The 26958-nt window shown below is 46.5% G+C and overlaps 2 protein-coding genes across 5 annotated transcripts in view; one reads left to right on the top strand and one right to left on the bottom strand.

Moving 5' to 3' along the window:
* KIAA0040 (KIAA0040 ortholog) overlaps positions 1 to 11502 on the top strand; it is a 37346-nt gene extending 25844 nt beyond the window's left edge. For all 4 annotated transcript variants that reach the window (XM_072830720.1, XM_072830719.1, XM_072830717.1 and 1 more), the window contains exon 2: positions 7908 to 11502. In XM_072830720.1, coding sequence (XP_072686821.1) covers positions 8034 to 8336 — 303 coding nt within the window. In that variant the 5' untranslated portion in view covers positions 7908 to 8033 and the 3' untranslated portion in view covers positions 8337 to 11502. The remainder of the gene's footprint in view (positions 1 to 7907) is intronic.
* An 8126-nt stretch (positions 11503 to 19628) lies between these two features.
* TNN (tenascin N) overlaps positions 19629 to 26958 on the bottom strand; it is a 62745-nt gene continuing 55415 nt past the window's right edge. Inside the window, exons 21-22 of the mRNA XM_072830715.1 lie at positions 22876 to 23039; positions 19629 to 20536 (exon numbers count right to left, since the gene is read on the bottom strand). Coding sequence (XP_072686816.1) covers positions 20396 to 20536; positions 22876 to 23039 — 305 coding nt within the window. The 3' untranslated portion in view covers positions 19629 to 20395. The remainder of the gene's footprint in view (positions 20537 to 22875; positions 23040 to 26958) is intronic.

The following is a 26958-nucleotide window of genomic DNA, read 5'->3' as shown; positions in this document are numbered from 1 at the left end:
GATTTCAAGAGCCAGGCCCATGTTCCCATGGCCAGAACCCAGTCACATGGCCCCACAGAGATTTAAGGGGACTGAGGAGGATAGCCTACTCTGTGTCCAGGATGAGGCTATGGTGGGCATCTTACCAAGAGCTGCCTCAGTGCTTTAATTTAAAAGACTTTTGTAAGGGGAACCTTGGCAGGAGGGGGTGCTGGGAGTTAGAAGATATTGATTCTGCCCCTGACTCTACCAGTTGTCAGCTCTCTGACCTCTAGCAAATTACCACCTCTTGGGTTCCAGATTTTCCTTACCAATAAGGTGAGCATACCCAACCAAATGACCCATATCTGGATTCTTCCAATTCAGAATGTCTATATGATAAAGCATCGTTTTCTTATTTTTAATAATCACAGTGCCTTAATCATTTTTATATTGATGACTTCTGTGTGCCTTTGTTCAAAGTTGCAGCCATAATTATAGCATTGATTCTGAGGGAAAATACTATCTATTTTCTTCTAATACTCAATATTTAGTTACACACGATAAATGTATACACTGGGGGAGGACAAAGGCCTCCAACTTTGCATCAGAACTAGTTACTTGAAGCAATTAATTACACCGGGGAAAATGCAAATACCTATTTCATTGTGCTTGGAACCGCATTTAAAGTTATAAACACAGTATTCCACAAGCAGATTATTGCTGTGATCCGACCATTTTTGTACCAAACAGTACTTACATCTATTAGAGGGCATCTGAGCATGCCAGGTTTGCAAGGTGAGAAGCATCAAGAAAATATATATCCAGAACGGCAGAGTTAATAACTACCGACTGAGATTTCACTCCGTGCCCCCACTGCCGGAGCATCTTGGTTTCTGAAGTGTGTGACATTATTGTAACCATAGGGATTTTGCAAGGACTGCAGGGGCAAGGTTTGGGCAGGCAGGGTTGGAGAGGCCTGGGGCTGAATAAGATGTTCTGAACCGCCAGGAGAAATGGCAGGGAGTCTGGTAAAGACTGATGAGATTCCTATTACTAAAAATAAAATATAAAATAAAATAAAATAAGCCAGACTTGGAGACCTGACTGGGGACCAGGGCTGGAAGAGAAAGAGCAGAGCACAGCCCAGGGACACCTCCTCATGCCCCCTGCCTGAGAGCTCTCCCACCACATTCCCTGGAGAACACCCAAGTCAGGCCACTTGTCCCACCCTGTGCCAACCACCCTCACCTTCAGCCCTCTTGTATTCTCCTTGAAACACTGTAATCATGTTTTCCACTCCTGCCCCCCACCAACCTGTCCTCTCACCTCAGTGACCCTGTCCTTTACAGAACACAGATTGGTTATGTGTCCTCATTGCTTCACGCCCATGGCTTCTGTAGCACACACCAGCCACTAACACGGCTTCCAAGCCCTGTGGGTGTGGGGCTGCCTGCCTCGTGGGCCTCACGTCACCCCGCTGCCTCCCCCACTCACTGCCACTGCATTTAGCCACACTGTCAGCTTCACATCCTCTTTAGAAGAAGCAGTGGGTCCAATTGTTCGTCTGAGAATAGGCACAGAACACACCTTTCCCTGTGTTTCTAGACTTTTGGGGGACACTATAATGTATTAACAACTGAACTCATTGCTTCCAATTTAGAGGCACTTTATCTGAAAAGGTATCAGAGCATTGAAGAAAAACCTAACATGCATATTAGTTGAAAATGCTTTAAATAAGTTTATTCTACATTTCAAGGCTTTTCAGACACCCTGACTGTGTCTTTGTTTTTGTAATTGACCATGTTTTTATAATTCACATCCCACTCTGAGCCTGCCCCACCTCCTTGGTGGGCATTACTCACTCGGTAGCCTCATGGGCTTCTTTTCTGTCACATTTTCCATATTATACTTTAACACTTGTCTGTGAGATTCTCTGATGAGTCTGCTTCCCACCCTAGACTTTGAGCACCAAAAGGACAGGAACCCGGGCTGCTGGTTCCTGGCTACCCAGGACCCAACGCTATTCCCAGAATATAAGAGATGCTCCAGGGCAGCCCCGGTGGCCCAGTAGTTTAGTGCCACCTTCAGCTTGGGGTGTGATCCTGGAGACCTGGGATCGAGTTCCATGTCGGGCTCCCTGCACGGAGCCTGCTTCTCCCTCTGCCTGTGTCTCTGCCTCTCTCTCTCTCTCTCTCTCTGTGTGTGTGTGTGTGTGTGTGTGTGTGTGTGTCTGTCTGTCATGAATAAATAAATAAAATCTTAAAACAAAAAAAAAGAGATGCTCCATAAATAGCCATTGAAGAAATGATCGAACAGACACCTGTCCTGATTATAATTTCCCTTTCATTTTTTTCCTGTGACCCTGTCCTGGCCAAACTGCTTATTCTTTCCCCTATGCTGTTCTAATGTCCCTTTACATAGAACTTGACCACAGGACTCATCACACTATACTTCTCCTTTTTTTATTTTCTCTCCTCTTCACTCAACTGAAAAGTGCTTAGGGCTAGTTACATAGTAGATGTTCAATGAATGTTTGCTGCATTGAACTGTGACCTCCAGGACCATAGTCTAGGCCCAGATGCCCTGACTACACAAGAGCAAGAAGTAATGCTGAAGGAGGGCACTATCCTCTGTACACAAAGACAGACCTCTTCCCCACCTCCTTTCACCCACAATCCATTCCTTTATTCAACACAAGGCTTCTGTGCTTATTCCACAACGTACTTATACAACAGTTTTTAAACCTGATAATTATTCAGAAACACTTGGGCTGTTTGTTACAAACATGAATTCCAGAGCCCACCCTAGACCTACTGAATCAGGGTCTTCAGGAGCTGGGCTCAGGAATCTGAATGTAACTAACTCTCCGGGTGACTCTTAAGCAGCCAGCCTGGCCAGAAGTCTATCCTTGGGTGAAGGGAGACAGCAGCACAGTGATAACCACAGCATAAAGTAAAAAAATTCAATGAAATCATTGGAGGAAAGGCCAAGGGGAGGTCTTTACTGCCAACTTTCAATTGTAAGATGCCCCCCCCCCATGCATTGCCTGAAGTCTGCAGCTAGAGCAGAGGAGTCTTTGAAGGTTCTGAGAGAGCTGAACCTCCCACCTCAGCCCACCCCTATAAGGCAAAAGATTTGGACCATTTGGAGGTCACTGTGGAGTTGCTCTTAGGGATTTTTAACTGGGAACCATCATGATCTTTATCATGAACATTTCTAGAAAGCATTTACTATCCCACAGATGGTATTCTACAGCTTTACATGTATTATTTCATCTAATACGAACAAAGAGAGACAAGTAGCGTGTCCCACCCCCTGCTGAGGAGCTCCAGGAGGAAAATCAGTCCAAGGGCCAGCCTGGCCAACTCCTACCAACTCTGGAGCAGCTCTTAGCTTTCAGGGATGGATAGACCTCTCTGTGGAAGGACCCATCCCTGTACACTTTCAGGGATCCCAAAGGCTGGGAGGAAGGCTAGGTGGGCCCACAGAGGTCTAGGTGTTCTCCCTAGGCCTTACTTTATGAGTTCAACAATCCTCCAGACACCAACAGATGTCCCCCAAGTGACTCTAATCCAGCCCTGTTGCTGGATGCCAGAGTCTAGAATTACAGCCACAGACCCGCGGACCAGCCATAAGCAGCAAGGTTACCTGTGAAGTTCTCTTCATTTGAATGGAGTGGGGGCCCAGGGTTCTTTGGTGGTGAGATTAGGTTTAGAGGTAAGGGAGGGGGAAGGAAAGCTCAAGGCTTGAATTAGTCCATTACTATCTGGAGGTAACCCACTATTTCATAGATTGTTTTATAGTATTTTACACCTTATAAAATACATTAAATGTATTGAGCTCTTTTAATCCTCACAACGTCATTACAAGGGAAGCTCATTAGCTTCATTTTGTAGCTGAGGTTTGGTAACTCACCAAGGTTACAAAGGTTGGTCCAGGGCTCAAACCCAGGTCTTCTGGCTCTGGGGTCATTGTTATCGATCAACACTTTCTACAGGGACAGATTGAAGCCTCCTGGAAGAAAGAATGAATGAATGATTCTCTCCCCAGTCAGATACCACAGGAAGATATAAAGATGAGTAACTTCTGGTTTTAAGGTGACTGAAAATAACTTTTCCCCTCCTCTCTTTCCTCACATCCACCCCCATAACAACGATCAAACAATCAAGCTTGGTTGGCACCTATTATTGGTTTTATAGGAATAGACTAATTATCTTTCAAATGGTGTCAGCAATACTTGAGATCCAGAAAAATGATGGGGTCTCCCAGAGAGTATCCCCTAAGGCCCAAAGTGTGGCTCCTTTTACAAAACATTCTGTGGAAGCTCTAACTTTTAATTCATACCACCAAGGAGGTATTTGATTGTTTCCTGGAAATGCTAACAATGCGAGGCTCATAAATACTAATGAAACAGTATAGATTAGCAGAGCTCAGCAAGTAACCTGGGGGGCCTAGAAGAGAATTCTTAGATTAAAAAATATAAAGAATACCTTCTTAATTGAATTTTCCCCCGACTGGGTTCCCAAACGTTAATGAATACTCTCCTTGGCTATATGAAGAGTAGATTCAAATAAGTACCTTCAGGAATCCAAAAGTGAATTATTGACTTAGCTTTAGCTTAAAAAGAAATCTATTTATTCAAAGGCTATTTTAGGTGTCATGAGATAGAAGAGTTTGAGACAAAGGTTGGGAAGGGTAAAAAGGCCTGGGACACTGAGATAAACACATAATTCAAATGCATGCTTCTATTTCAGCTACTAAGCAAACTACGTTGAAATTTGCTTATTATTTTTGTCTTTTACAACATGATCCCTCAATAATAATAACTTCTGAAATATACAATGCTCCATATCTTTGTCCTTCATCACTGAATCCGAACACCTAACACAGCATGTGCCACACATGTTAGGTGCTCAATAAATGTTTGTTAAATGGATAAAGAGCTCTCATAAAACATTTCCAGAGCTGTTCTCACCCTTTTATCTTTTCTTGAAGGGCATCCTCCTATTACAAAGTCCCAAAATAAACACAAACCCTATGGAGGCCCTCTCTACCCTGACTACAACCTACAGTCCACTCTCCCACCCTGAGCCCCAGGCTCACCAGAAGGCACCCTGTTTTCCTGCCATGTTCTTGAAGTTTCTCTGTTTAGAACCTTTGCACATCCTTTTACCCATGTTTCTCTGTCAAGATCCTGCTCATCTTTCAAGGTCCTCTGTAGATGGCTCTACCTTCATGAAAACTGCCTTAATATTCTCCAAGGTCTCAAAGCCCTTTCTCTCTCTCCGTGGCAGAACCCAAAAGTGGGCCCTGATGCATTTATGCTGCCTGCAGGGACCAGTGTGACATCTGGCAAGAATAATTTGTCAACAAATGTGGTGGTGGTATCTAATTTGAGTCATAGAAATGCAGTACAATGAGCATTTGGTCTCAGGAGAGTATATGTGTGGATGATCAAATTAGTGAAAACCACCCAAATCTTCCCTCAACAGAGTGGGAAAATCCCTTCAGATGGGCCAAAAAAAAAAAATATGGGGCCAAACAAGGGCTGAAGTAAAAGCAAAGGCGATGGCAAAGTAAGGAGGAAAATCCATAGAGACAAGTGTGTGAAAAAGAGCAAGACAGTGCAGTGGCCTTGATGGAGTGGGGGCCGGGGGGGGGGGGTGTCACAGAATACCCAAGGGTATTTTTTTCTCAACAAAGAAGTTGTGGGCTTGATGGTGTATGAGCAGATCCATGGCATGTGATGTTCCCAGGGCCTCAGAAGGGCTCAGGCAAAGCCTCTGGCAGGGGGATGTGACTTCTCAGAACATTTTCTTTGATGCGTGTTAAGTTCAGGCAGTCATATGCTTTCTATAAACCTCCACTTGAGCAGGACTAAATTTTTATTGTATGTGTATCTTCATGCATTTGTGAAGTATCTAACAATGGAAAATAAATCACTTTGCAGTCTCTTTCCACAACAGATTAGGATAAACATTTAAGTCAATCTGGGGGATAGCCACATATTGTAAGAGTCTATAAATCCTGGGCTACTTGCCAAAATGGTTAATTCTACACAAAGGAATAGGAGGCCCAGAGCAACACCGATGAGGGGCTCACCCCTTGGGGATCTGAAGCCGCACTTCCCAGAATCAGTAAGGCCAGCTCTTTCACTCATTTGCTGTGTGACCTCCACCTCTGTGTTCACCTGTAAGATGAAGGAAATAACCGTACCTGCTTCATTAGGTTGTAATGAAATGAGATGAGTCAATTGGTGTGAAGAGCCTAGAATGGTGACTGGCATATCAGTGCCATAGTATAGCATTACTTCATTTTCACGGACCCGATGGCACAGTAGTATCTACCCATTTATACAGTTGCATAAATTGTATAGATAATGTTGTAAGTGTGTGAGTCCACATGCCAGCAGACTAGGGCTGAGTTCAGATGGACCTTGGATGAACACACAAGTACATGCTACTCAAGGAACTAGACTTCTGAGGATAACTCCTGAGTTTAACACATGACCCAGGAGGGGCCACACATTTAATGTTCCAGTGCAGGACAACAGAATGAAGCCTGGACGTCACAATGATTGTGAACCCAGGCCTCCCAGCCATTCTTCTCCATAGACAATGCAACGTGTTGCTTGCTTTAAAAATATAATTCATGTGAAAGTGATTAGAAAAGTATCAAGTAAAATACAAAAATAAAGTAATGTTGCCATCCTTGTTCTTCTGATTGCCCAGCAGCCTTGGAAGAGCAATTGATCCATTGTCCCAAACTCCGGGACAATTTCATCACCTCTCTGTGTAGCCTTAGACATGTCACCTCCCCACTCTGGGCCTCAGATTCTTAATCTTTAAGTGTAAGGTCTCCAGCCTGAAAATCAATGAGTCTTTGATCTCTGGGTCCCAGGCAATGTCTGTATCAGAAGGTCTCTTGAATTTCCTTGACATGCTGCCCTCCTAGTCTTGTTTAGTCTGAGGAACCTGGGGATTCCAGAACCAAAGGAGCCTATAAGACCTCACACTCGATAGCTGAGGCCCAAGATACATGCAGAGAGGTAGAGGGGATACCAGTGGAAGAAGGGCCACTCTGTATAAGCAACCAACAGCCCTGGCTGTAAATTGAGCTCAAGATGGCAGTAGGGACCCCATCCAATTTTCCAAACACCATTGCCGAGGAGCATGCAAGACTCCTTTTCCACTGCAAAGAACAGGAACATGCAAGAAAGGAGACTTGGGAATATTTGATTGAGGGACAAAAAGCAGAGATGAGGCTGATGAGGGAAAGGAAGGTAGAAACAGAGGGAACCAGCAAATGGTGCCCCACTGCAAAGCTCGGTGAGTCTTCATTGGGCACAGGAGTGGGCACAGGATGTGAAGAGGGAGGAGATGGAGCAGGGAAGAGAATGTGAAGACAGGGGTGAGAGGGGAGGAGGACTGCTGACCTCTTACCCTAGGGGAGGTCCAAGCGCCCTATGAGAGGCAGCAAGGCTTAGACATTTCATCTTGTGCTTGAGCTTTAGTAAGTATTGAAAATGTCAAGTTGTGTTCATAGAAAGTCAGATCAGCTGTCCTTTGAGGAGTATGTGTTCAACACTTATCAGGTGAGCTGCAGGGAGAAAATATTGAGAATTGCTCTGGTAGCATCACCAACACCTACCCAGAACCCTGAATCCACATTTCATTCATTTATCCAACAATTTCTGAGCACCGACTACATGCCAGGTCTGATACACTATTAATTCTTATACCCTAAGCCCTATGTAGTAGTACAAGATTTAGTACTTACTTAAACGCATGCATCTATTTTGTTTATTGGGTTTCAATACCATTTCCGTGAACTCCAGAAATCTTCCATTCCCTTCCTTTTCCTAAGCCTAAAAAATGTGATGTCGTTAATAATCATAGAACATCCCCGCTGCATTTCTCCTGAATTGTCTGTTTTTCTCTCTTCAGCTGCTAATAGTGGCATGTCCACACCCAAAGCTGGAAGAGGAATAAGTTACAAGTGGACAAGCCTGCATCCTCTTGAACCCAGGACTCGCTAGTGAGCTGAGAGTTTCCCCAGTCTAGCCAAGCACCATGGAGAAAATTAGCTCCTTCTTCAATATCATTTGGGACACCATCTTGACCAAACACCAAGAGGGCCTCTTCAACACCATCTGCCTGGGCATCCTCTTGGGGCTGCCACTACTAGTGGTCATCACGTTCCTCTTCATCTGTTGCCATTGCTGCTGGAGCCGGCCAGGCAAGAGTGGCCAACAGCCGCAGCAAAATAAGGGGAAGAAGAGGAGGAAGAAGAAGAAGAAGGCTGAAGAAGATCTCTGGATCTCTGCACAGCCCAAGCTTCTCCAGATGGAAAAGAGGCCATCACTACCTGTCTAGTTAGGCAGGAAGCAGAGGCGTCCTCCCTCAGGGGCTAAGCCACCTTCCAACTATACACAGAGGAACTAACCAAGGAACAAATCTCAGGCTAAATGCCCCCACGGAGGACAGCCCAGGAAGAACATGGACAATTCTTGGGTACTGTCATGGCAGCTATGTGTCCAATAGCAATGCTCTTTGCCACAGACTCAGGCATGTTTTCTACCTATCTCTAGCAAGCTCCCTATGCAAAAGCACAAGGAACAGTTGTCCATATATCTTGACATGTCTTCCAAATACACACACATGCACACCATGCACGCATAAGCACCCACATACACACACGCATGCAAAATCAGGCAACAGGTACCTAAGCAAATATATTTTGTTCATTAAATGGTCATTGAATATCTACTTTGTGCCAGTACATTATATGCACTCCCCAAAAACGTCTCCATGTCTCCAGGAAGGCCTGGCCACATTCAGGCGCATATGCACAATTATATAATCAGGCAAGGTACCTATGCACTGTCTACCATATACCACTCAGGTTAGAGATACGTGCTTTCCTGTTCCTATTCCTACATAACCTTTTACTGGAAATCCTCATATTTGGACATTCCAGCAACCTGGTACAGTTCCCATCCTGGTATATTGATACAGCCACATCTGTATTTCTCATCTGGGAATTCCTGTGTTTCTCATCTGGGAGGAAAAGTTTTAAGTGAGAACCATCAAAATTCATCAAAAGCTATTATCTTGCAGCTCATGACAAGATCCCCATTTCCACTGATAAGTATCTAATGTTGTCTAAGACCTCTCTTTGAGATGCTACCCCCACCCCAGAACCACTCAACAAGGTGCCCTTCTCCAAGCACAAACAGCTGTTGGTTGTGACTTCTAGAATGTTCTGGAAACCAGGCATACTCTATTCACTTTGGCAAAACAGTTGGACCTGTGCAATGTATGTTTTACAGATGGGAAAAGGATGCTACACCTGAGCTAGGGATCTCCTATGTAACCAAAAAAGCTTTTCACTGTGGAAGGAATTAAGGCAATTTCTCGAATAGTCTCACAGAAGGTACACTGGAAACACTTTTGTAAGGTTGCAATGGATGCATGGTATGTTGCAGATGGGTTGCAGAAGCTATGGAGTTTAAATGAAAGTAGAGTGAAGCTATATAGAAGTTAATTCATATTTATCTTGAAGCTCAGGCAAGTGCCTTGCACACAGTAGGTACTCAGAACTGTCTGTGGATGCTGTTGGATAGGCAATGATGTCAACGGTAAACGTGTAATACCTCGCCAATCCCCCCAAGTGCCCTTCTTTTCTGAGCCCACTAATTGCTGCAGTGGATGGAAGGTGGGTATTGAATGCTACCCAGAGGCTGCGTGCAGAAGCAACAGTCAGGTTGGCGCGGGGGCCCTGAGATCCATGATGACAGGTACACTAGGTCTGCAGGGAGTTGAGGAGAGTGTCTCCCCAGTAGGCTGAGGTGGGGAGGCCAAGTTAATCCACTTATATGATGAATTGGTTGGTATTTTGATTGTATTGTGACCATATTACAAAGATGGAGAATTCCTAAATTGGGAGCAGATTGTGCCCTGAAAGGTCATTTGCAAATCTGCTGGGTAACTCTCTGGAAATATTTCCCCACGAAAGCTGTTCTAGGTGGCAGTAAAATTGCAATTTAATTAACAGTGTAGCTAAACTTTGATAGCTATAGTAGCAAAAAATGAAATTCTGCAAGATTGTGTCCATGGAAAAATGTTCTCTGCTCACTGGGCTGCCTGGTGCTCACCTGCCCTCCAGGTATGCTCTAAGCCTGAGGAGGGCAGCTGTCTGGTAATGACTGCAGCACCAAGGTTTTCTAACAGGTGACCCTGTGAGTCATAATTCAGGCCTTCACATATTTTAGAACGAGTCACATCTACCTTCTCACATCAAGTGGCCCCAAGTGCCCTGGGCACTCAGACTCCCTACTTGTAAACCCCTTTAACCAGAGAAAGAAGCACTTTCTGATTCTCTGTCCCCTTGTACGTGGACAGCCTGTCATGGAGCATCTAGCCATCCCCTTCCCATCACAGGATGACTGCTCATCACCCACACCACATGCACGTGCCTCCCCACACCTGCCTCTGCCTGCTGAGATGAGCTGCCCCTCCAGTCTCCAACTCTCAAGCCCCCTCAAATGGATGAGTTGAGGGAGACGCAGAGCTGATGGCTGAGACTGGGTGTCAGATGTGATCTAGGAGAGAGGATCACTCCGATTGGGGACCACACAAGTAACATGGTTGCCATGGCAACCGGCTGCTAGTTTGAATTAAGACGGCAGTCAGTTGTCATTGCCATGACAAGACCTCCGTCTCCAAGTGCCTTGCCCTGCTGTCTCCTAATCAAATGGATTTGAACTACCTCCAGGCATGAAACACCCAGAAACTCACTTCTCCATTGCTTCCACGGTCTAGGACTCAGGAGACCCAGATGCTGAGTGAAGCTTATGTTTTCTCTGCCCCAACCTCCTCCACCAGGGTTTCCCCAACACTGCCCAGTGTGCCGTTGGCCCCCAAACTTATGTTGAATAAATGAGTCCATGAAAGGACCCCAAGGCCATCATTTGGATCTATTCCCTGTTCTTCCCACTCATCCTTGTCTTTCTCCCCCATGTTTTCTTTTTATTCCTGCTTGTCCCCACAGCCCCATCCCAGGGCCAGCCCTTTCTTTATTCCTCTTCACTATTACTCCTTCTCCCCAGCCTCTGCCCCAGAACTGCCACTGGCAGCCAGGGGTGCCTCAGGACCGGAGCCTGCTTGGCCCATCTTGCAGAGTTTAAGCTAATGGAGGACAAAAAGAACGATAAAGAAGAGGCTTCCTAAACCAGCCTAGGCTTGGGGAGGAACCCCCAGGCCAAGATCTGAACAGATCCAGTCAAGCTCAGCCACCATTAGAGGAGGACTTCTCCCCACTGCTCATTGTATTTGCTTTTTTAGTTCTTGGGGAAAGGAGGTGGGGGTGGGGTGGGGTATGTAGAAAAGAGGCAGTCATCTTTTCTAGAAGAGTATAAATGGTCCATGCTGTATAGTATTTGTCAGTATTTTTTTTTCTGGAAGATTCAAACACATGCAAAAGAAAAATCTATTTAAATAAAATACTTTGAAAATAAAAAGCCATGCCTGGCATCTTTAACTGCTGTCATCAGTTACTTTCTTGACATCAAATATTGCCCTCTCTCAGACATCAGTCAGAAATGACGGAGGCAGCAACTCCCGTTAGGTCACAAAAGACCCAACTGTCCCTGGGCACTGCCTTCCCCCTGACACAGCTCTAGACCAAAGGACCAGAAGAACCAGGACCAGGCTCTCACTGCCTGCAGAGCAGACACCTTAGAGACCAGACCTGCTCAGAGGTGCCAGCTGCAGGAGAAACACTGATGCTCTCTGGCAACTCTCAGCATTCCCTTTAATGAGGTCAATCAATGTCTTCTTAAAGGAGAAAGGGGAAAATAGCAAAAAAATAAGCGAAAAATAGACCTCTAAGTTAAATCCAATGTTGGGAAGGGGAGAAATCAAGTCTCTATAGAGACTGCTGGGGAGATAGATACATACATAGTTAGATACATAGATAGATAGATAGATAGATAGATAGATAGATAGATAGATAGATGATAGATTGATAGATGATTGATAGATAGATGATAGATGATTGATAGATGATAGATAGATGATAGATGATTGATAGATGATAGATAGATGATAGATAGATAGATGATAGATAGATGATAGATGATAGATGATTGATAGATGATAGATAGATGATAGATGATAGATAGATGATAGATGATTGATAGATAGATGATAGATAGATGATAGATGATAGATAGATGATAGATGATTGATAGATAGATGATAGATAGATAGATGATAGATAGATAGCTATATACATTCACAGTTAGATACATAGGTACTTAGATGCACACATACTTAGATAGATAGGTAGCCAGACAGGAAGACACAGGTATGTATGCATAAATGCATATTTTTTTCAGGTGGACCACAGCTTCGCAGTGGTTGTGAAATGGAATGATTTAGATGCTCCAGAGCCCTCCCTTGATGACGCTAAGCTGGCCATTAAGCAGAAGCCCTGTAGACAGTGCCATCCAATAGAAGGAGATAAGATGGAATTGTTCTCTGTCTCTACATTGTCCACAGTAGCTATTTAAATTAATTAAAATTAAATAAAATTAAAGGTTCAGTAGCTGAGTTACACCAGCCATAGTTCAAGTGCTCCACAGCTGCATGTGGCTAGCAGCTACTCTCCTGGAGAGCATGGAACTAGCGACTTGTGTGGGGAGTGGTTGAACAGGCTGGTAAAATACTGTGCTTACTACATATTGACTAGGGCTTAGGAAAACAGGCCTACAGCACCAGCTCCTCCTTTGCCTTTTTTCCCCCAATGCAGGCTGACATTTCTTTAGTTCTAGTTGATTCCTGGGCTCCCTTCCCCACTGCCACTCACTCCATGACAGCACAAGGAGAGAGTCTTTGTTCGGCTCTCCGTTCATTCCTCCAGGACTTCCAAAACTTTCCAGTAGAGAGCAGGGACTGTTGTCCAGAAACCAGAGGCAGGGAGCAGCTGCTGCACACCTGAGGGGATGCCAGAGCTAAATGTCACCAGCTCCACCTGCCCAGGCTCAGCCCTGCCCATGGCAGTGTTCATGGAGATCTGGACAATGCTTTGAGCATTCTCAACTCACCAGAACAGTCTGCGCTGGCCCCTTGCCCTTTGAATTTAGTATTTTCCCAAATTCAAAATCACAGGATTATAGGACTAGAAAGAAAAAAAAGAGTCCCTTCAACAGAGCTGTCTGTCCCTGTCATGCGTTCAAAGGGATGTTTTCAAATACCTGTGATCTTTCATGCGGGAATGGCCAAGCATGAATGTATCTAACTCCCTGATTGAAATTACTTATTTAATTAACATTTTTTACTCTTTACTATGTGCCAAGCACACTAGGTGCCAGTGACACAGAGTGGTCCTGGAGGGGCTCACAGCCTGGCTGGTAGGACGGACAGCTCATAGATTATTATAGTCCACTGTGGTCACTGCTTCTATAGAAGGAAGCTGCAAAGCTGGCATCAGAACAGCCCTTGGGGACCACCCAGGAGCTGTCTAGAATTGCAAAGGAGGAAATTGAGAAAAGAGGGCACCATTTGGATTGTCTACACCTGAAAATGCAGTAGCGATGCAGGGGACAGCCAGACAAGAGCCACCATGAGTGTCCTGAGTCCTAAGGGTGCCCCGATTCTGATGCTAACTCCAGTACCACTGGTTATGGAACTTAGGCCAAGACTTAATCTCTGTGAAGACTTACCTGAATAAGAGAGTTAATGATAGTCCCTATCTCCTAGGGACAGAGCAGTAAATAAGATAAAGCATTCAGTATAGAGACTGGCTTATAGTACATGCTCAGTAAACATTAGTTATTGTAACTAAGGGTAGAAGGAAGATAATGAGAGAGTTGTGTCCTTGCAGCCAAGAGAAGAAACTTTCAGGAAGAAAGCAAGAGTTCATGGAGTCAAATCATGCAGACAGATCAGATGAGATAGGGATTGAAAAGAATGTGCATTTTCTATTCCTCTTGGTGTGATGTGTTGCATAATTTCACCACACAATACTACCCATACTCCCAATTTGCAATATGTAATGGGTAGGGTACTAGGGTAAGAACTCACCCTTGCCTCAGCCCAGTGGGCACCCAACCAAGCCACCCTGTGTGACAGTGCCCCCTGGTGGCCAAATCAAGAAAGACTTTGAGTCAACATCTTTCCACTTAACTATGGTGTTTCCCTTAGAGCATTAATCCAGCTAGATAGCTGGGCTTTAAACTAAAAGTGCTAAAGACTCATTGGGTTTTATGTGATGTTCACGAATGTGTCAGGGTCAATATTGCCATGCTCATCTGACAAATGAGGGATTTTCATAACCCAAAGTCTTAATCGTCATTACAAATTGTTGGTGAAATATTTCACATTTTACATCACTGCCTCCAAGAAAGCTACCCTGACCACACAAGTCTTCCCCATCACCGCAAGATCAGACTATGCTGCACTTGTGTGTGTTCCTGTCTTCCCGCACTCCCCTCCCCTCCCATCCTCTTTAGAATTAGCCTTTGTGAGGCCTGGAGAATAACTATCTCACTCACACCCTATCTCCAATAACTAGCATGGAGCCTAGTGCATACTATATGCTAAATAATGCATTGATTAGGGAAACAAAGAAAGGAAAAGGGACCACTGGGGTGTTTCTTACAAGTGCGGATTCCCAGTCCTTCCCTGCCCTTCTCATAGATTTCCTAAGCATAGGGTGTGTCTGAACAACCTGCTCTTCTAACAATCACTCTAGGTAATTACCAGCAGTCCCTGAACCACACCTTGACAAATATTATCTACTCAGAAAACAAAACAAAAAAAATTCTATGGTCAAATAAGTTTGCCAAATACCATGACTTCCCCTCTCTACCCCCTTGAGATCTGCAATTGTGAATCATATTAAAGGTTCTAATGGGTACTATAGTAAAGAAACTCATATAATTCCCTTTTACTCAGTTTTCCCAAGGTTATTTGGCCATGAAACCTCTTTTTTTTTTTTTTTTTTCTTTAGCAGCTCTGGAGGGGCAAGGGTCCTGAGGAACACCATTTGGGAAATGCTGCCATAGAGGGTTCACGTATAGCTCAATTCATCTCATCCCCAAGGAAACACTTTCTGATTCTTTCTCACTCTGCTTTTTCTCTTCCATTTATGAGTTGTAATAATCCCATTGGTGGCTATCCATAGCACATAACCTTAAGGTTGGCTAGAGATACACCTCTATCAAGGAAAAAAAGAAGAAAAAGAAGAAAGAAAATCCAAACGTTTTGATTGAAGTTACAAAGTCTAAAGATCCAAGCCCTCTTACCATTCCAGAGTGCTACATATTACCTAAGAGTGCTTTTAGGATCTCATTGGCTTCTTGCAGAGAGTACATCAGGGACTGAGGTCATTCCCATTTTATAAATAAGGAATATGAGGTCCAGAGAAGGTAAGCAACTCCCCCAGACCTGGAATGGAAACCTAAGTCTTCAGGATCCTATCCTAGTGCCCCTTCCACACACCAGCCATCATGACCCAAGCTAGTGATTTGGCCTCCTCAGAAACTGTTGGCTTGCAGGACTTCCTTTGAGTCAGAAACCTTTTGAATATATGAAGAGCTCTGCCCAAAAGGCTTCAGAGTACTCAGATGTCTCCTTCAGGTTCCATAGCAAGCCTCACCCGCCTCCTTATCCCTGCCCAATTAAACATAATTTTCTCCACTCACCAAAATAAAGAACCATTTCCACTCCATTTTATTTCCTTCCTTTAGTTAAATGACAACACTACGATACCATTGTTTTCTATTTCTGTCATTATATGTGCACTGCAATTTATCGGCCTTAGAGAATAAACAAGTTTTATGGGCTAACCTTGGGAACCTAACTTCTTTGTAACACAGGAGGTGAAATTCAATCCATTCCCCATTTCCCCCATAGAAACAACAAATGAACAGAAGGACTTCAGGAAGTGGATTCACTCACACATTAGGAACGACCTAAGAGGGGGTACCCTCTTCACCTTTCATCACGCTAGGGGACCCATCTCCTGTATCAGCACCAACCTAGTAAGTAGACCAGGTTGGGGGGATCAGAGTCCAGGTTTCACTGGACAATCTCTTCAGGGCATTTCCCAGTTTCCTGCTGTGTGCACTACCCACACCACCACCAAGCATAGGCTGGGTGCTGAGCGGTACCCCCAAACCTATTCTCCAGGTCCTGTTAGGAAGGTAGAAAAGTGAGGACCCCCTTTATAGAGGATTGGGAAGTGGCCTTGAAGGGAGGTGCTCCCAGTGGGACAGCACTGCCATCTCCTGGCCGGTCTGGGTACAGCATTTCTGAGGCGCGGGTCCGGCGCCCTGGCCATATTGATCCGTGCACTTTATTGACAGAAACTCCTTCCTGATCCTCTTCACCGCCCTGGTGGATGGCTTAAGGGAAGGATTTGGAAATTTTGTTAGCAGAGGACTTCCTCCAGCAAACGAATACGTTTTGCCCACAGCTTGCCATTATTTATACTCATTTTTCCTCCTGCCCTGCTGCAAGTCTGTTTGCATTTCTCTCCCCCACCGACCAAGTATTCTCTTTGCCCACATCACACCTGGTCCTTGTCTTTCCCGACATCCCCTTGCTCACAATCCCTCGAGTCATTCTTAGTCTTTCTCCCTGGCTCATTCAGCATTTTCTGGCTTTAATGATCCTTGAATCCCTGAGAATTCGAAGTTAAAAAGCAGAGCTCGTGATGTCATGTGACAAACATAAACTCTGGGGCCCTATTCCCAGAGGAAGCTGCTGTCAGGAACAACCAGCTCTAAGCTGTGCCATGAAAGGATCCTTCTCTTTACCACCCAGCCCCCTCGGTTCCTGCTGATCCTTCTTCCTAAATATCTCTTTAATCTGTGTCCTCTCCCCTTTCCCACCATCTCTGTCACAGACCTAGGTGCTGCTGTCTACTACAATAGCCCTTAACCTGTGAATCTCCACCACCTCCCCAAAACTCCCAACAGCTCCCCACCATTCTCTACCCTGCCACCAGATGGAGGTTTCCACAATGCAAGCCTGCCTGCCAGTGCAACTGCAAGATTCAAGCACCTGTGAGTGTCCTCCACTGCCCAACTCATTCATCCCAGCAGAGATCCTCAGGGCTGGTTGCATCTTAGCTTTGAAAAGCTCCAAGGCACAGGACTCAGCTGAGACCCATTGAGGCAGAGTCCCTGGAGGGGAAGCAGGTTCCATATACCCACAGCTGAGCTGATTCGGATGCATGGTGCAAGCTGAGAACCACAGCACGCACATGGCCAAGTCCCTGCCCATCTCCCTAGCGTGGCTCCCCACCAAGCACCCCGCATGCCACCAAGAAACCACATTCCTCCCTCGCCCATGCTTCACGCCACCTAACCCTTTCCCATCTTTGCCATCCGGTTCCTTCTTCTTGAGGTACCCTGCCTCCCTGACAAAGTCAGACCCTTCCAGACCTAATGCTGACCATCACGTCTGTGACGCTTGGCTGCGGTGTCAGTCCATACCCCTGTCGATTCACGCTCCCCGACATGCTCCCGCTGTCACGGTTTGTCCACACAGCTGTCCACCCAAACCACACCGCAGGCTGCTCGAGGGCAGAGCCAGTGCTCTGTCCGCGATGACTCTGCCAGCATCTTGCATGGAACAGAAAATGGCTCAGAAACTTTAGCAGTTGCTTGTGACACTTCTGCCCTCCTGCCTGGCTTGTGGCCCATCCCTTCCCTGACAGCTTTTGTCTCCTTTGGTCTGTCCCAAAGGGGAGGGACTGCCCCATAAGCTTCAAAGCCCTGATGGCTCATAACCTGACTCTGAGAGAAGTGGCCCTCTGAAAAGCAGATTTGTCCAGAAACCCATCCCCGGGGCCTACACTCAGCTACCGGAGTGGGGGCTGCCAGAGTTGGTCCCATTACAATGAGGTTAGGCACAGACATTGGGGCTGGGATGTTCTCCTTGGTCAGATAAATATCCTTTAAAGATGAGTTTCTCCCCACTTCCTTCTCTGCCCCACGGAGAACCTAAATGATCAGCTGAGGTTTTCTCTGCCTATCCCTTCATGCAGCATGACCCCTACAGGGGAAAAGAATGCTAGAAACTACTCCAGTTTCCTGCAACTCCTGATCTTGGCGGGTGGTGGAGAAACGCTGCAGTGGGTGAAGACAGGGGTGTGCTGCTGGCATCACAGACAGCTCCAGAGCAGAGAGACCAGCTCCCCAGGAGTGATCACCAGCAGGGCAGCAGCCCCGGCCCAGACCTACTGAGTCACAGGGCCTAAGGATGGGGCCCAGCAATCTGTGCTTTACCCAGCATGTTTATCAAGCATGGCAAAACTGGAAAAGCATTGCCCACCATGCACCACCCCTGGCCCTGAATCATTCTGGGGCTTGATCCACTGTGCAAGGGAGGTGCTTCTTTTCTAAAAAGCCTGCATTTGCTGGATTTAGCACCAGCCTCCTGAATCACCAAGGAGAGAATTCCACCCACCCCCACCCCCCATCCCCTGGTGTCAGCAGAAGACAAGAAGACTCAGGACTGGGAAGCTGTGCAGAGGGACGTTCGAGAGAACAAGGAAATCAGCTCAGGCTGCAGCCCTGACTAAGCTGGATCAGGACCACAGAAACAGGGAAAGGTCTCTGCAAGCGTCTCCTCCTCAGAGAAAACCTGCGCTGTCTCCTGCCTCTACCTCTGCCTCCTAATCTGACTTTATTTTTCTTCCAGGGCTTAACACTTCTGGTTTGGTACATTTATTGTTTATTGTCTGTCTCTCCACCAAGAGAATTTAAGCATGAGGACAGGATTGTTGTGCTTTCTTCACTTCTTTAGCACCAGTACTCAGGGCGGGACCTGACATAACAGGGCATCATCTGCATTTGTTGGAATGAATGAGTGGAGGAATGAATGTCTGGCTCCTCACCTCTGCGATCGCACCTCTGTCCCCACCCAGGGCATAGAGCACACTGCTGGGAAGAAGCAGGCAGATGTCAAGTCCTCACTGAATTCTTGTTTGGACCACCCTCACCAGATCTAGCAGTCACTGTGGCATTGTGAGTGTTTGTGGGGCTGGGGGGCGGTGCTGAAAACTTACACAGGTGACATGAATCCTTTTGAGGGTATGGCTTCGCCTTCAGCCAGAGGTTAGAGCCTGGAGAACCACAGGCACTAAAGGACTCCCTGGTCCTGGAGCAGCACTGCAGCTTGTAGGGTACATGCCTTCCCACTCCCTCACCTCTCCTGATTCCAAATACCATTGTTCGTCAGCTTGCAACTGTGAGACCACAGGCCAACCAAATCCCATTATAATGCACAAATTGTACCTTCTCATGCACTTAGGTTAAATTTAGAATTCAAGTGCACTCATGTGAGTTAAATAACACAAGGCATTTTTTTTTTAATCAGGTGGTTTATTATTTTATTTTTTTTAGTGGGAATTTAAGTTACTTCAATAATGATCACTGACTTCGCTATAGAAAAACCTTCCAAAGTGACAGGAAAATAAGCCCAAAGGATCTGACTGACCAAGTGCCCATTCAAACAATATGCCTTTGTTGTGGAGCACCTTCAGAAAACCTAAGGTGTCGGGGGCCAGGGACAGGAGCAGGGCTGAGGATTGAGGGAGTGAAAGGGAGTCATAGAAGACTCTTCAGGAGGAATCAATCATCAAGAGTCAAGTTATTTAAAGTTGAAATGAGTGAGAATTTATTCACAACATATGTAGATCTATGAAAGTGATTATGCAAATAGGTGGGAAGGTGGCTCTTGAGAAGAATAGTAACACAGAAGCTTGGTCTCCAGCATGCTGGTCAGAGCTTAGCAAGATGGGAATCCATCCTGGTCCCCGTGGTTCCCTGTACTCTTCCCCCTAACACTAGCATTTTTTAAACAGGGGGAGGTTTACAGCTTTTCCCTCAAAGCCCAGTGGTAATGGCAGGTGACCAGCATCAGACTACTTTAGCCCCTTGGCCATCAAAGAGAACCCCTCCTTGGTGCTTTTTTTCTAAGGAAAAGATTTCTAGTAGAGGAGCTTTATATATATTTATATATATAATATATATACCAATTTCCAGAGATTTCCAATTGGTGAAGTGCTAGATGATTCTTTTTTTCCTCTTCCCCCCTCCAATCTCACATATTTGTTACTAAAGATAGACTGAAAAACCTTGTAGTCCAGTGCTGTCTTCCTCACATGCTACTACTGGCTGATTTTCAGACCCCCAATACAGATGGGCAAAAACGCAGGTGATAGGGAAGTAACCTGATTTGTCTGAAGCTTGATAACATGCTTTGTCCTGCAGGTTATCCAGCCATCTCAGAAACCAGGGGCCAGGAGCATCCCTCAAACTTCCATTAACCAGTCACCACTACCCACCCTGCCCCAAGCCCTCACAGCCCCACCCTGGGCTGGTCTTGTCTCATGTGACAACTGCTCCAATAGGCCATCAGAACGTTCTCGAATTTTCTCCCAGTGTCCGCTTCTTTCTGTCCAGGACATGCTCCCCGCTGTAGCCATGAGGGCGGATTTTCAGCTCCACGTAAGGAATGGAGAATTCATGTCCTTTCCATGGCTCCCAGTTCACCCCCTACATAAGAAAGCCAGCATAAAGAAGAGGCACTTGGGAGGAAGGAGGGGTGGCTTGCGATACAAAGGAATGCTTCTTTGTCAAGGAAACCACTCCCTCTCTGCTTAGGGGAGAGAAAAATTAGAGGAGCCTTGACTGGGGTAGTTATCTGTCATAAGGGAAGTAGAGAGCCCAAGCTAGATACATACAGCCTCTGCTGGGCAGCCGAGGTTTGGCAGGCTGATGACTTGGAAGACCCCACCCCCACCCCCACCCCCACCCCCACCCCCACCCCAGTGGTTGGGAGGATGTGATGTGAGCCCAGGGGACGAGGAGACCACAGCAGCCGCAAAGCTAACAGGGTGTCAACCTGGCCAGCAATGCGCACATTATCTTTGCCTCGCTCTTTTCCTTTCCAAAAAATTAAAGGCAAAAAATAAACATATTAATTGGTCAATCGTGTAAAATCATTTTCAATTTAGGCTGTTTAGATACCAGCTCTGGGGTAACGAATAGCCTGCTGAAAACTAAATTTCATTTTATGTCTTTTGACTGGTGAGCGCAATAATATTTAATTCACTTAATAACCTTGCAACCTGGCCAATAAAGAGCCCAAGTGACCAATTTTATGTATTTTAATTTGTGAGGTAAATAATAAACAAGAAGCTAAATGCCTTGCAGACTGTGAAAAGCACATTAACCAGATGAATGTCTTTTATTAGCAAATGTGGGGATGCTTTAGGGCATGCTGGCTGTTCATTTCAAATATTTGATCTCTGATCGCAAGCTTCCCTGAGTCAGCCCACTAGCTGCCACCATGATTCATGGACCCACCCTCCTTGGCCTCCCCGGGGGGGAATGTTTCTTCTTCCCTCTGAAAAATCACTGAAGGATTGGGAGTCCCTGCTGCCTGATAGTAATCAAACTGTACCTGGACTTGAGATGTGCTAATATTTACAGTAATATTGGTAACTAGGTGAGTTCTGGGGAGAGGTGGCTTCCTGAAGGCTAGAATAGACCCCGGAAATAGAAACCCAAGATGGGGAGGAGCTTTTGGAGGGGATGGATTAATGATGAGCAGGAACAAAGATGCCATTTTCAAGTGGCTGTATGGGAGCAGCCAGGAGAGGCTCCACATCTGGCCAAGGAGTCAAGGTGATGTGCACAGGTCATAGAGGTTTGAGAAATCATCAGTAGCCAAGTTTCAGAGCAAGGAAGGGTAGAGTAGCCATCAAGAACTCTCAGTCCTGTGTGCACCTCCTGAAGTGGAGAGACTAATGGTCTACTCTGGGTAGACCCTGAGTGGCTTTGGATGAAGTGGATCCAAAGGTAGGTCTGATCAAAGGCAGAAAAGACTTTGTTTTCCTGGTGATCAGAGGATTTGAGAAAAATAGCCCTGGTTTCACTGGGAGAAAATCTAGAAAGAATTATGAATGGAATGTTTGTGCCCAGCCCCCCAATGCATATGTTAAAGCCCTAACCCTTAGTGTGATAGTATAGGGGGAGTAGGGGAAGACCTTGGGGAGGTAATTAGAGTTAGGGGAGATCATGAGAGTGGGATTAGTGCCCTTATTTTTTTCAAAGATTTTACTTATTGAGAGAGAGAGAGAGAGAGAGAACAAGCAGGAGGAAGGGGCAGAGGGAGAGGGAGAGAGAGAGAATCTCAAACAGACTCTACACTGAGAGCACAGAGCCCTACACAGGGTTTGATCTCACAACCCTGAGATCATGACCTGAGCTGAAACCAAGAGTCAGACACATAACCCACTGAGTCACCCAGGCACCCGCACCCCAGGATTAGTGCCCTTATAAGAAAAGGAGAGACCAGAGTGCTCTCTCTCTCTCTCTCTCTTTCTCTCCTATATGAGGACACAGTGGAAAGGCCACCATTTACAAGATGGAAAGAGAGTTTTTGCCAGGAACTGAATCTGCTGGTAACTTGATCTTGGACTTCCTAGCCTCCAGAACTATGAGAAATCAATGTGTGTTGTTCAAGTCACCCAACCTATGGTGTTTGTTACTAAGACAGTGTCCATGTGTGAACCAGTAAACAAATGGTGCATAATCCATATTATTTGTCTATCCAGCAGTGGACAGCCTGGGCTCCCACCCACCTATGCTAAGTAAGTGTATAGCACTGTGGGAATGCAGAGGGGGAAGGGCTGCAGCAGACAGGCAGGGGAGGCCTTGCCCTCAAGGCCGTGGAGCCTAGAGAAGAGCCCTACTGCCCTAACTGGAAGTGTCAGAAGGAGATGCGGAGCCAAATCAGCCTGGAGATGGTCGCTTTGGGAACTGAAAATTTTGAGCAGAGCTTGGGACAAAAAAAAAAAAAAAAAAAAAAAAATCCACCTGTCACTTACCTCACTGTGTTTGGTCTCTCCATATCTGCCATTGGGGTTGGCCAAGTGGCAGTTCTTGTACCACCAGCCACCATGATGTGTCAGGGCACAGTTGCTGAGGGCAATATCATTGTCTCTGTCAAAAGTTGTAAACTTCCATCCGTTGTGGTAAGTAAGAGCATCCCCTGCAGGAGAGGAGAGATGAGAGAAGTGAACGTCTAAGTTTTGCCACTGAGCTGGTGAGCGTGCTCTGGACTCAGCAGGACAATCTTAGGGCATGAAAACACCGAGGATCCAGCCAGTGATGTCACAGGTAATCACTCGTCTCTCAAAAGAGCCAAGATGAGGACATGATACAGACGATCAGATTCCCCTTCCTGGCCTGTCACCCAAACTTCGGCCTGTCACTCCAATAGCTTTGAAAGCCTTAACAGCATTCTCACTCTGATGCCCTGCCATCATGTGATGTAATCAAATATCCCAAACCAAATCCATCAGCTCTCCCCACAGTACCTGACCACCCCCCACCCGCAGTAACCCCACTCCCGTCCTCCCTGTCTGCTCAACCATCCTCCCAGCCACCCAACTTCAAACTCCAAACCACACTGACAAACTTGTATCCTTTATCGAGCCCTTTCTCCTGCAGATCACTCACGGATGCTCTCGCTCCCACAGCTGCCACCCCGGCCTGTCCTCCTCTCTTCAGGTCTATCTCTACACAATGGCCCTCCTGGGGTTGAAGCACACGCATCCACATGCATGATCTCAGACTTAATGTCTTCCTTCCTGCCACAGGAAGAGAAGCTGCTCCTCCTTGCTTGGCTTTGCAGGCCTGTCCCTTGGCCATAGCCTTCGCACAATCTCTGAGCCCACTGTCCCCACAGGCACATGGCAGTTATGACCAGTGGAGGGGTCTGTCCTCCATTTCTCTCTGCCCTCCTCAGTCCAAATCCTGAGCATTCCTCAAAGCCCAGGCAGCCCCCACTCCTGAGGAGGGGCCAGTCTCTTTAATAATCCATCCACACACTCTCCTAGCACGCATGCCTGTTTCCCAAGCCCTCCTGACACATATGTATAGTTTAGGGCTTTGTGACATCCTGTCTGGAAATCCGCTTGCATCATTTTGCTTGTATCTCTACTATTTCCCCATCATATCTGTCATCTTTTTATCAGTTTTATTTCTTAATTCAGCTCCTAAGAGGTGATAAGGGCCTGTATCAATCCTAAGCTAAAGCAAATCATGTTCCTACAGTAAGAACACTTATGTTTTCGTCGGAGCTCTGAGTTACAGAGCCCTGTAACAGAGTTACAGACCCTTTCCCATACATACCCACCTCTGACCCCCACTCTAGCCTATGAGGTGGTCCCAGGAGGAAATGGACTTACAGAGGTTAGACTCCGTGGACTTGTCAAGGCCCCACTGTCCACAGACAGCAAGGCTGGGACTCAAACCTGGGTCCTCAGATTCCAAGTCCAGAGTTCTTCCCCAAACACCAACTTGCCTGAGGCTTCCTCATTTCTGCCTTTAGTTATGCTAACAAAGAGCAAGCCCACTGCTCTGGTTCTGCAAGTGTGGTCCAGTCCAGGGACCAGCAGCATCAGCACCACCTGAGAACTTGTTAGAAATGCACCTTCTCAGGCCCAGTCTCCCAGTCTGCAGAAGCAGAAACTCCCGAGGTAGTACCCACCTGCAAAGCAATCCGAGTTTTAACAAGCCCTTCCGATGACAAGCCCTTGGGGTGCAAGCGAAAGTCAGAGAACTTTAGTCTGCAACTTCATTTATTCGGGAAACCTCAGAACCCTAGCTGGGCCCCCGCATCACTCTAGGCTCTGAGAATACAGACAGAGGGAGTCCCTGCAAATACAGGCAGAGGGCGTCCCTGCTCTGGGGGTGCTGGGGTGCTAAGGGGTAGGTATTAGGGGTGCTAGGGGGTACTAGGGGGCAGATCTATGGAAAGAGTTAACAACAGGTTGCAAAATGAGAAGGTCCCAGATTGTCTCTGACTTGGCAGCTTAAACAATGGGTCCTGCCGCACCACACCTAGCAGGGCAGCCCCAGCCACTCCGGCTAAGACAGCTGAAGGACTCTGTCCCCATTTGTTTCCTCCAATTGAGGAAAGGCAAGTCGTCGTCGCTGTGTCGCTGTATCGTCCGCATTTCCTCTCCCCTTCGGCTTTCTGGCAGATAGTTAAGTACAGCTTAAAATAACACATGATGGCTCCCTTGGTGACACATTTAATGAGCACAGCTTACCTACCTTGCATCTAAAGTTCCCAGAGCTGTTTTCCAAGAGTCTGTGCAAAGGCTATTTCTTAAGGATTTGTTTGTGGTTCTCTAACTTTAGGAGCTGGGATCAAGAAAAGTGAAGCAGGTTTCGGGCTAAGTGTGGCAGTCTATTGCACAGATGGATTTTCTCGCTTCCAGAAACTGAAGCCATGCTGACGTTCAGAGCACAGACAGTGAGTATACCCATGAATCAAAAAATCACTTTTCTCCGGTTGTCAGGCCCCCAGCCAACACAGTATTCTGATTTATTAAGCTTATCTCCCTAAGTCAGATAAAGTAGAGAAGCCAGTGGTGGTCAGACCCTCTCTCTTCTATTACGGTTTTAGGAGAAAACATTGGATGAGAAATAAGCACCCTTACATCTAGTATAATGGCTTTAGGTAGGCAGCTGGCTCTCCTCAGGGAGTGAGTTGGAGGGGTCAGTGGCAGGCCCAGAAAAGCCCAGGGTGCGGCCACTGAGCTGGTCATCTCCCATCTCATCTAACATGACTCCAACATCACCTCCTGAGGCAGGCAGGAAGGCCCAGACAACTGAGCCCCCACAGACCTGAGGAAGCTATCCACGTCATACATATCCCTCATAAGTCACACAGGACCATGTGTCTGGACCTTGGACCATGGGACTAGGAACGGGCCAAAGAAAGAGTGATGTGTGCCATTTTTGGCTTTCCCTCTTGTTCCTGGACGCAACATTTTTCCTCCTTAAGTACCAGTATTGAAAAATCCATTTCAAAGCGAGGAAGGCAATTTTGCATAGAGCAGTTCCTTACTGTGGAAATTTGGCATCCCCGGGCCCCCCCACCCAGCAGGTGCCCACCCTGCCCACTTTGTCACCTCCCTGATTCTCCTGTCACCCAGCTCTGGTGGAGTTCCTCAGTCACGCTTCCAAGTGAGCCCAGGGGGTGGACCCATCCCTGGTTGGGCATCACTGAGTCTCCCGTAGGTGGGACTTAAAACCAGCTGGAAACGATTGGCAAGCTCATAGAAATCACTCTGCTCCACCCTAAATGTCTATTTATGATGTCTATCATGATAACTTCTCCAAGAGACGAACAGCACCTTGAAAGTAGAGCCCATTAGCCGTCCTCCCTGCCCCACTCCCAGATTCAGAATCAGAAACTAAATTTATCCAGCATTGCCCTGCTGGGGTTTCCTTCACGGAGGAATGATGGGCTCTCTGCTAGGCATTCAGTGGAGGCAGAAGGTGAGGACCCCCCCTGGACAGGGCGAGTAGCAGAGATCCTTACTGGCACATTTCCCCCCAGGCCACACATCTCCGATTCTAATCAGAGCCCTAGTGGGGGTAGCTGGCACCAGAGGTATCAGACTGTTCACCTTCTCTTTGAATGCCACATCCTCTAAACAGTACCTCATCATTTAGGACATGAGAAGCCAGAAGCTTCCTAAATTTCAAAACCCTCCTGGGGACCAATCAGCATACACAAGGAAGGCTAAAACCCCACTGAGCCCACCATGCAACTTCAGCGTTTCCAAGCAGGAATGACTGCTCCTATGGGGAGACCAGATCGTGGGCTGAATGAGCTGTGATCTAAAAGGTCTCCCAAGGCTTCCTAGTAAAAAAAAACACATCCTCCACAACCTCAGAATGGGAATTACCCCCTAATCACAGTTAAAATGCAAATAGAGACCTGGGAGGAGAATCACATTAATTCGTGACTCTATTGACTCCTTCTCACTCACTTTCCCATTAGCATCAATGTTCATTTCCTGGTTATTTTAAGACAGGCCTTGGAAAAGCTACGTGTGCTTGGCAGAGAGAGAATGGGCAGCGCGTAGGCAGGCCCGAGGGGGTGGGTC

Source organism: Canis lupus, chromosome 6 (genome assembly GCF_048164855.1).
Source record: "Canis lupus baileyi chromosome 6, mCanLup2.hap1, whole genome shotgun sequence".
Taxonomy (NCBI): Eukaryota; Metazoa; Chordata; class Mammalia; order Carnivora; family Canidae; genus Canis; species Canis lupus.
The sequence above is the reverse complement of the archived record's forward strand: the minus strand, read 5'-3'. Positions and strand labels throughout refer to the sequence as shown.